Source organism: Ruditapes philippinarum, unplaced genomic scaffold (genome assembly GCF_026571515.1).
Source record: "Ruditapes philippinarum isolate M1 unplaced genomic scaffold, ASM2657151v2 ctg5548_1_1_1_1, whole genome shotgun sequence".
Classification (NCBI taxonomy): Eukaryota; Metazoa; Mollusca; class Bivalvia; order Venerida; family Veneridae; genus Ruditapes; species Ruditapes philippinarum.
Window position 1 is genome coordinate 19,231 of NW_026861510.1, and position 10,559 is coordinate 29,789.

The 10,559-nt window shown below is 33.3% G+C and overlaps 1 protein-coding gene across 1 annotated transcript; it reads right to left on the reverse strand.

The window, feature by feature from the left end:
- Positions 1–1,217: 1,217 nt before the first annotated feature.
- On the reverse strand, positions 1,218–8,914 carry LOC132715889 (uncharacterized). Its single transcript, XM_060698990.1, has 8 exons — positions 8,852–8,914; positions 6,925–7,009; positions 6,578–6,626; positions 6,094–6,312; positions 5,328–5,525; positions 4,922–5,041; positions 2,793–3,011; positions 1,218–1,432 (listed from the first exon to the last, which is right to left on the reverse strand). The coding sequence occupies exons 2-8, from the start codon at positions 6,949–6,951 to the stop codon at positions 1,218–1,220; spliced, it is 1,047 nt and encodes a 348-aa protein (XP_060554973.1). The 5' UTR covers positions 6,952–7,009; positions 8,852–8,914.
- Positions 8,915–10,559: the final 1,645 nt, after the last annotated feature.

Here is a 10,559-nt window from a genome sequence, read left to right on the forward strand (position 1 = left end):
TAATAAGGGTTATCTACTGGCCATGACTAGTTACAAGGTAATAATTATTGTGACCCCATAGGTTGTGTGCAGCAATTTAAGTTATTACAAATCTTACCAAATAAAATATGCATAAATTTTATGAAGCATGTAGGCCTCATTAATGACAGCCAAGTTGTTATATTACATAAGACCTTCAAATGTGTATACCAAAAGCATTTTTAGTTTAATATAAAAAAACCAACCAAGGCAACTTGACTTGTTGAGTTATTGGTCAAAAACCATCTTAAAATACAAGGTCAATTTTACACTGACCCTTGACCCCAAGTTCAATAGGGTCATCTACTGGTCATGACAAATCATCATATAAGTTTGAAGTTCCTAGACCTAATCGTTCTTTAGTTATTGATCGGAAACCGATTTTACTTACAAGGTCAATGTGACGTTGACCTTAGACCCCAACATCAAAAGGGGTCATCTACTGGTCATGACCAATCATCATACCAAGTTTGAAGTTCCTAGGCCTAAGCGTCCTTTAGGTATAGAGTGAAAACAATTTTTATCTTCATGTAAATGTGGCCTTGAACTTTGACCCCTTGACCCCAAAATCAATAGGTTTCATCAGCTGGTCATGGCCAATCATTATACCAAAATTGAAGTTCCTAGGCCTAAGAGTTCTTAAGTTATTGATCGGAAACCGTTTTTACATATAAGGTCGATGTGACCTTCACCTTTGACTCCAAAATCAATAGGGGTCATCTGCTGGTCATGACCAATCACCATACCAGGTTTAAGTTCCTAGGTCTTAGCGTTCTTTAGTTATTAATCGGAAACCGTTTTTACCTACAAGGTCAATGTGACCTTGACCTTTGACCCTTGACCCCAAAATCAATAGGGGTCATCTACTGGTCATGACCAATCACCATACCAAGTTTGAAGTTCCTAGGCCTAAGCGCCCTTTAGTTATTGATCGGAAACCGTTTTTACCTACAAGGTCAATGTGACCTTGACCTTTGACCCCTTGACCCCAAAATCAATAGGGGTCATTTACTGTTCATGACCAATCACCATAACATGTTTGAAGTTCCTAGGCTTAAGCGCTCTTAAGTTATAGATCGGAAACCGTTTTCACCTACAAGGTCAATGTGACCTTGACCTTTGACCCCTTGACCCCAAAATCAATAGGGGTCATTTACTGTTCATGACCAATCACCATAACATGTTTGAAGTTCCTAGGCTTAAGCGCTCTTTAGTTTGTATCCATAGATTTCCACCTCGCATAAATGAAATATTGTTTGTTTGTCTCTTAAAGTAACCCTGACGTAACGTGCTTCTGCTGTATCAAATGTAAATGATTTGAAAAGACCCATTTCACCTTCCTGATACGCTACCACCGTCCAATTACTGGGAACGTCCTTCGCTACGGAAATTTCAACATTCGCCGCTCTATCAGCTGAAAATAACAATAAATGTATCAACTAACCATTTATTTTTCTTGAGCAAGAAACGTTACAATCATTAGTATTGTTGTTTCCAAGAACAGATTCGAGAGTGTACCTTCCTACACAATCGAACTAAAATTTATTCTATATCAACTACAGTCAAGACTGTCATGTGTGACTTTCCAAGGGACCCCAAGAAAACGGTCACATATAACAGGGAGACTGATACAGTCTCAAAGAAAATTTAAATTAGAATGCCATCGTGACTAAATATGCATAAATGTGTGAAGAAATAATATGTTACCAATTGCAAATAAACATAGGTACTTTCAATATTTGATGTAAATACAATAATAATCCATGGAAAACAAATATAAATAAGTGCATGTATATCACATCAAATTAAATCTTTTTTTATATAAGATTTCTATTGAATCGTTTTTGTACAAATAAACTTGAATTTGATGCATTCAAAAACCTTGAAATAAATATCATACTTTAATAAGTTTTTTTCTCTTTAAATGGAAGGTATCAACATTTTCAAGTAGAATTCACGTAGCCATAGAAAGGTTAAATAAACAATGCTGCCTAAAAATCTTCCGTTGACGCTACGTTAACAATAAAAAATCTGACACAAAAACTTAATCCAGTTTGCTCAGGTCTTATGTACTTTGCACCTCAAATTGTTCAAACACATCGATTGCATCATGCTCACCATATTTGGCAATACGTCACTTGATACCTGTATACATGTAAACTGTGTAATTGATGCAGAGATGTGTAGAGGTTGTTTGAAGTGTTCTGAATATTTGATAATAATTGCACTATATAATAATTAGTTGGGCCCTCTGGGTGTTAATGTCTGTTAAATGGACAATTAAAAGGTGTGAAAAGCGTTTAAATCAGACAAAGCAATGAATTAGGACCAGAAAATAAGGGTCGCTTGTAGTCATGTAATTCAGACCATTTATATAGAGACATACGTTGGGAGGACTGAAACAAGGTTGGTTAAGACCGGGAGTCGTTGAAATCAGGGGGTCGCTCAGGCAATTTAGACTGTACTTACTAAAATTAAAAAAAGTTGCCTGCATATTGTGTTTTTTTTTAATATTTTGAAAGTGTAATATCGGATTGTCGTTAAACTTAAAAAAAGCAGGACACATTCACTTTACAAATGCATGATAATATCTAATGTTATAGATCTACTAGACAACTGTTTAATTGAATTTCATCGTTGAGTAACAACTAAATATGAGTATTAAAATGCAGTATCCCAATATATCAAATCAAGGTATAGAATTCCAGAAGTCGTCTTCAAAACTATGTTTAAACTATAACAGATGTATATTGCAAAAGATAAAAGCTACATACTGCAGCAGTCCTTCCTGTTGGTGATGTTCACTTGACTTATGTAATAAACATCTTGAAGATCAACTTGCCACCATGGGCTCATTTCAGTATCAGTTTGGAAACAATGATTGTTAAAAAAGTTATCATCAGCGTTACCATCATTGCCTAAATCAGCAGTCCAGGTTAACCCCCTGATACTTGGCATGCTGGCTGGTTTTCCAAGTGCAACGTTGACGAGAGCTGAAATAAAAATGGAAGTCGATAGAACACAGTTATGAACATATTTTCAAAACATTTAAGTTTTTAGACAACAATGCTAGAATATCAATTACTTTTAAACTGTACTTTTTGGGGTTTTTGAATAGAAAAATAGCTCAAAAAGTAAATTTTAGAGTGATTAATTGATCCTCTCATCAGTTAGAATATATTAACATACTTTTACATTGTATTTGCAGGTTAAGATACATATTGTTTCATCATACAAAATGGCTAAAATAGACCATGGTCATAAAGTATGTTAGTAATGATAGAAATATCCACAATTAAAACCATCCCGCAATTAAATAGAGAAATACAGAATCCCTAAAGAAAGCCCAACACGACAAAATTGAAAATGTTGCAGGCTCGGTTTGATTGAGCCTGTTCATGGACGGTAATGGAAAGTGCAAGTTACCGTCCACGCCCCCTAGCACCGGCCTAAGCATAATTAAACATTTAAACATGAAATAGTAAAATTTTGAATTTGTAAACATCCGCAGATGTGTTCATACGGCGGTTATCATGGAACCTTCAATGTGACACGTAAGTGCCATTCCATGAAAAGCGGCGTATGGTCCCCAAGTAATAAAAAGCGTGTACCCTAAACGAGAAAACAATGGGCGGAACTAATTAAAATAGAATTTTGAAAGGGGATCAGAGGTTATGAAGCCTGCATATCAAGACCACTTTGGTCCAGTGATGGTAGTCTTGTTTCTTTTTACTGTTTATAAAATAATAGTGATCTGTTAAAGCGTAGGGCAACCGCATGAAAACTGCATAAACAACATACTACTTTAAAAAGGCTGGTGTAAAGAGGGACGTTACAAATGTTTTTTATTTATAAGGTTGTTTGCAGGCGCATATCGTGAGATCTTAGTTTGTTTAACGCTTACAAAATGAAGCCTTTGAATTAATGTCGCCAATTACGGCAAAACATGTTACATGCTAGATAAAATTAAAGATCAGTGTTGAATACATGTAATTAATTATTAGTATTTAAACAATAATATATGAAACTTTGAAACTATGATTGATTTTGGTAACATTTTTACAGCTCTAGGTCATAGTAAAAATTGAGAGAAATGAATGCGGTTATAACAGAAAAGTGTCGTTGTGTACTTATTTATAGAAACGAGATGAAAAAATCAACAGCAGATGTAATGACATGTACACTGTTTGCAACTGACTACGCCTACATCATATTATAATGCTAATCTTAATTACGAATGTAAGCCTTGTTTTCCCTCATACCGTTTTAGTCTGTGTATATAACGAGAACAACGTGCCGTACATGTTGTTCTGTTGAGCCAACAGACATCGCTACGAATTTATGTAAAAACTGTTTTACAACTTCATTTTCAAATATACATGTTGCCATATACATGTTGTGTTTGTTTGTTTTGGGTTTTACGTCACATGGACACAGTATTCGTCTTATCGCGACGTTCCAGCTTTACTGGTGGAGGAAGACCTCAGGTGCCTTTCCATACATTATTTCAGGCACGAACGGGCACCTGTGTAGAACCAACGACGTTCCGTTAGTTAGCTGGATAGCTTCCTCACATGAAAGAATCCAAGTCCCTGTTGGTATTCGAACCCACAACGGTAAGGAGCAAGTGATTTGAAGTCAACGACCTTAACCAATCGGCCACGGAAGCCCCCGATTTACATGTAGAAACTCAGAAAATTGTTATATACAGGACAATATGATACATTAGAAAGAAAAATAAATATATTACACATGTAAACATGTAAGCGCTCAATGTTCACAATATATTACATAAAGAATTTACTTACTCACTAAATTAACATGTTGCTTTGAAAAGAACGAGCACATTCATTAGTTTTGCAACCGTGTTTTAACATGTACAAACAAACAAAGATATATTTACCTTGTCCACAATTATTTCCATAAAACCCTTGTGTACATTGACAAGTGTAGCTATTGATCCCATCAGTGCACACGCCGCCGTTCAAACATGGACTATCAGCACAGTCATCGACGGGAGTAACTTAATAAAGATAACAATAACATTAATCTAACAGTGAAATAAGAATTGTGCTCTTAAGAAGAAATAAAAACCGGTGTTCGTAATAAAATAATCCATATTGTTCAGTTAAAAAAACAAAACAACCTTTGAAATGCCATATAGATAAGGCTGATAGATATAAAGGAAAAAGAATGACAATAACAATAGTGGGACTTAGATTTCCTTTAACCATACTAGTATATTATTGTGTAGATTTACAAACATGTATCATTTTACATTACGATATATATAAAAACAAATGCCTTACTTTCTCCAAATACTTCCACTTCACATAGATGAAAAATTGATTCTTCGTTTCTTAAAGTTACCCTGATGTAACGAGCCGTTACTGTATCAAATGTGAACGATTTGAAAAGACCCATTTGACCTTCCTGAAACGCTACCACAGTCCAATTACTGGGACTGTCCGTCGCTACGGAAATTTCAACATTCGCCGCTCTATCGGCTGAAAATACAAATTAATATTCTATCTTTACAGCTAAAACTAACCATTTACTTACAACCCCGACACCAACTTCAACATAAAGTGACGGGTTGGTCAAGTGGTTGACCCTTCGAACCAGTTCTTTAAGGATTGCTGGTCGCATTTGTTTAAATTTCTTAGGGGGAAGCCGTTGTGTCCTTGAGCAAGAAACGTTACACTCATTATTACTGTTGTTTTCAAGAACAGATTCGAGAGTGTGGCTTCCTACATAATCAAACTAAAATGTACCAATTAAAACTAAATAAGTTGCCTGCATATTGTGCTATTTCTTTTTTTTAATATTTTGAAAGTGTAATATCGTATAGTCGTAAACCTTGAAAAAGCAGGACACATTCAATTCACGAATGCATTATATCTAATGCTATATATCTACGAGACAACTATCCGTTGAATAGCAAGTAAATATGAGTATTAGAATGCTGTATCCCAATTTATCAAATTAAGGAGTAGAATTCTAGAAGTCGTCTTCAAAACTATGTATAATCTAACCTATTATAGATTTATATAGAAAGCGATTAAAGCTACATACTACAGCAGTCCCTCCTGTTGGTGATGTTCACTTGACTTATGTAATAAACATCTTGAAGGTCAACTTGCCACCAGGGACTCATTTCAGTATCAGTTTGGAAACAATGATTGTTAAAAAAGTTATCATCAGCGTTACCATCATTGCCTAAATCAGCAGTCCAGGTTAATCCCCTGATACTTGGCATGCTGGCTGGTTTTCCAAGTGCAACGTTGACGAGAGCTGAAGCAAAAATGAAACAACTGTCTATTCAGTACTACTAGTTATTACGTTTACACTATATACTTTGTTTTTACATGATTTAAAAAGAAATGTTTTAACAATTAGTCCTTAAACTGTAGATTTATTTTTCATTTAGGGTAAGAAGTCTTCACAAAATATATTATCTATGTATGCATGAAATCATTTTAAAACATATGAAATTATAGACAACAATGTTAGAATATCAACTACTTGTATGACTGTAAAACTTAAAGCTAATATTTACCTGCATTTGTGTCTGTTGTTATCAGAACAACCAAAAGCGACAAACTTACCTGAAATTCAAAGCATTTAATAAGTTTGTAATATTTCTTTCTTATATCAGCGACAATACCTCTTTACATACATGTATGTGTAACATTAGGGTCAATTAAAGCTTTAATTAATCCGATATGAATCGAAAATGGGAATTATAACAAGATCAAGCTATACATTCAACACTCTATATTATTTGACTTCACCTCAAATTCAATTAAAACAAATAACTATTTTCAAATAATAAGGATCAGTGTCAATAAGTGAATATTTTATGATATGCTATAAATTAATGTAGTATTGAAATCAACGCTATACCAAGAGAGAACATGTCCACGTCATCATACTTTACAGATTGGCAATATTCAAGAAGACAAGAATTGAATCAAAAAGTATGTTTCTTCTGAAAGAGAAGTACAAAATATTATACATGTATTTTGCAACACAAAATGGAAAAAAGATGTTTCTTTTACTATTACATCTGTGTGTGTTCTTCCTACTCTCCTGCGCAAAGGTCGAATGTTTCACTCTCGAACACTGAGTGTATTCTGTGAGTTGCGAAGGGAACGTAGTGTATTCCTTTGTAATATAATAGCCCAAAGTATAGCAAAATAAATGCCTGTCCACATAGCAAGCATTACAGTACCGCAAATAAAATCTAAAGTATTATGATTTTGCGAAGTTTGATCGAAAGAACACAACGTAAGCTGAAAAGAGAATGACTGTGAAATACTGGGGAAATAGTATTAATTTGGAGATCCAATTACGTTTCAAGAAATGGCATTCTTCCTGAAACAATCGGTGTATGAATAAAGATCCTAAAAGTGAACATAAAAGATATGAAACGATTGCAAATATACAGAACAATGTTGACATTATTATATTCAAAAGAATTATCTTGATGGTCTTATCATAAAATATAAAATGTTAAGAAATAATCACAAAGTTATTATTACATCCAGCAGGTTCACGTGACCGATTCATGAAGTTGAATTCTGGAATCGATAGTAAATTCATGTCTTAGACTTGATTTATGATTATTTTTAGTCTTTAATGTTTCAGATATTTCTCAGAGTTCGGTTCAAATAACGGTTTGTCTTATTTATATAAAGTTTTAAGTTCGATCACACGCAATTTCTAATAGAACACATTTGTAGCGGATAGAGGATATTAAAGATCCTGTATGTTTTGTGATTGATATTGTTACTGTGTGTATACCACACTTGCAAAAAATATATTTGTATATAATTATGCAAATAAAACAATTTTAAAACATCGAAGAATATGTAAAATGTGTACTGCAAATATTTATGAACATAAAATTTAATCAATTAATTACATGCATTCATTTCTTATTGGAAAATTTGACTTAGACTTTATAGAAAGTAAATTTCTAATTACCTCCCCTTATTTACATGAAATGTTAAATTGGGTATAATATTTATAAATAATGCTTATTGGAACTTACAATATTGACAAATCTTAATTTGAGCATCACATTTTTGAAATAAAACCATGAAATAATTGTGCTACAGGATCTTTAAAGGGCGCGTCAAAACTTGTTAATTCTTCTTTGCATGGAAGGCTTACCGGGAGAATCATGAAATATCAAAAAAACATTCGATACATTTTCATTAATTGCAAGTTCGACGGAAAGAAACGAATACATAGCGTTACATAATAACAATTCTGATGGCATGAATAGCAGAACTATCTAAATTAAAGTTTACAAGGCTAATACTGCTCCGAAATACACAAAAAGCAATCATTTTTGCTATCGTGGTGAACATAATATTTCGGAAAATGTTAAAAATACGTCGTGTAATCACCGTTATTGCATTTAAACACTATTTTTATAGAAATACAAGTGAGCATTGCACACGAATATTTAAATATTGAGATATTGTTATCATTTTTAAAAAAATCAAAGTTACAAAGTAGTTTGTGTCCAACAAGTGGCGTACCTTAGTAAATGATATTTTATACCAAACATATTTATGTAATAGCCTTATATTATTAAAATATTATATTATTACTATATATCTATTTTTCCGTATTCTTGGCACAAATGAGCTAGCTGTTAAAATGACATTTTACGTCTGTCTCTAAAGGAAACAGTGTAATTTATTTCACATGTTTTAGAACACGGAACATTGTGAAAGAAGATAAAATGAAAAGTCATGTATGTACCTTTCAATGATTTCAAAGTAAAAATAAAAATGAAAATAAAACAGTTTGTACTCACATGTTTCACTGACTGGTCAACACGGTTGCTTTCGCTGGTACTCCCTTCCTTCTTGTCGATTTTATAATGCTTGTCTTGTACCATATTGCAACATTTCTAAAGCTAAAATTTATGATTCACGTAAATGATTTTAATCATGAATACTTTGTTCGTTTCTAAAGGTTTAAAGGAACGTGTAAGGCGATACACATCCATTTGTAGATAAAATATTCTGCCAATTGTTTTAATTCTAAGCCTTGTTAACATAAAGCGAACAAAACAACTACAAAACACAATCTATTTTATGTGGCATTTGGTGAGGATGAGATGAACAAATTTTCAATCTTGTACCAAGTAGTAAGAACTCATATATATGTTCATATATTATTATGATTATTGAAATTAAACTTGTACAACTGTAAATTCATCAAAAGAGACGATAAAATATATGTGCGAAACTGGTCACCTACCTTTGTATCCTTAGTCGGATTAAACATTGACTAAACGGTATATGGTTTGACTAATGTGACACCATCCGGTAAGTGTGGTCAGATCATTCTGAAACGGTCAAAGCGCCGCATTGTAAAAAATAATTATGTTTCAACTTCCGTAACCAGACAACAGACTAAGGTTCGGGATCGACGTTGCTCTATATATTGTCTTATCACCAGCACAATATGTGTGTCAAAGTATCTACCACCTGGTCCCAGTTAGCACTGAAAGAGTATGACTCGCAAAATGCAAGGTCACCCGATACGAAATAAGAATCACCCGAGCACTGATCTTTTTTATTGTGCTCGCGTTCAAATAGTGTTTTCATGTAACATCTAGATTTTATTTCAAGTCAGATCATATACACATATGTTTTGCGGGGTTTCGTTTCTGTCATATCGTGTTCGTTCAGGAAATACAAGTTTAATATAAATTGTTCTATTTAATTTTTAATTAAGAAAATATATATATCAATTCTGAAGGCATTGTTGTAGAATAATTTGTTTTATTGACGTCATCTCTGACGTCATATGACGTGTAATTATTCCTTTTTATGCTTTGCATGTTTAATATAATGTACCTAATTACCCTATCTGTTTGAAAGTGTTTCAAAATATTAATTTATTCATGTCAAAAATATGGTATCAATTATCTTTGGGTCTACAATTGCGCAGGGCCTCTTGGTATTATATTGGTGCAAACTTGTGTTTGACGGCTGATGATGATATCTTGCCATAACAGCATACCGTTGATTTCTATAGTACAATTGTATGCTTTGTTGTTTATCATACATAATTATCCTGATAAAGTCTAGAGCTTTAGACATAAAGCAAAACGTATTGTGTCAATTTCTAAAGAGCATGCAGATGCATAAGGTGATAATTCTCACACGATGTAGTATTTGATGTTCCTCGACTGGAAGGCTCTTTTTCAAAAATAAGAGTGTCTTTTTATCTTCTTTATTTAAGATTTTCAGACAAGCATTTAAAATCGTACATACAATTTGATGTGAAAAAGAAATAAATAAACACAATTGTTAAGGCGATGGAATATCTACGACTATGAAACATAATCTGCTTATGAGACCAGCTCTAAATTGAACCCATTGGTGACCAAGTAAAAAAAGGAAAGAATTACAATGGTTTGGTATTTGTTGTTATGTCTCGTTCATTAAAGTTTGTGATAGTTTTGATAGTAAGCTGGGTAACAAGGCGCAAAATATGTAATCGACATCATT

What these genes read in the sequence shown, in the direction of transcription:
- LOC132715889 (XM_060698990.1), bottom strand. Translation starts at nt 6,951, where the DNA reads ATGATGACGTGGACATGTTCTCTCTTG. An exon ending in CGTGGACATGTTCTCTCTTG is followed by an intron (nt 6,627 to 6,924) that starts GTATAGCGTTGA and finishes TTTGAATTTCAG; the next exon opens with GTAAGTTTGTCGCTTTTGGT. An exon ending in TGGAAATAATTGTGGACAAG is followed by an intron (nt 3,012 to 4,921) that starts GTAAATATATCT and finishes TTTTTATTTCAG; the next exon opens with CTCTCGTCAACGTTGCACTT.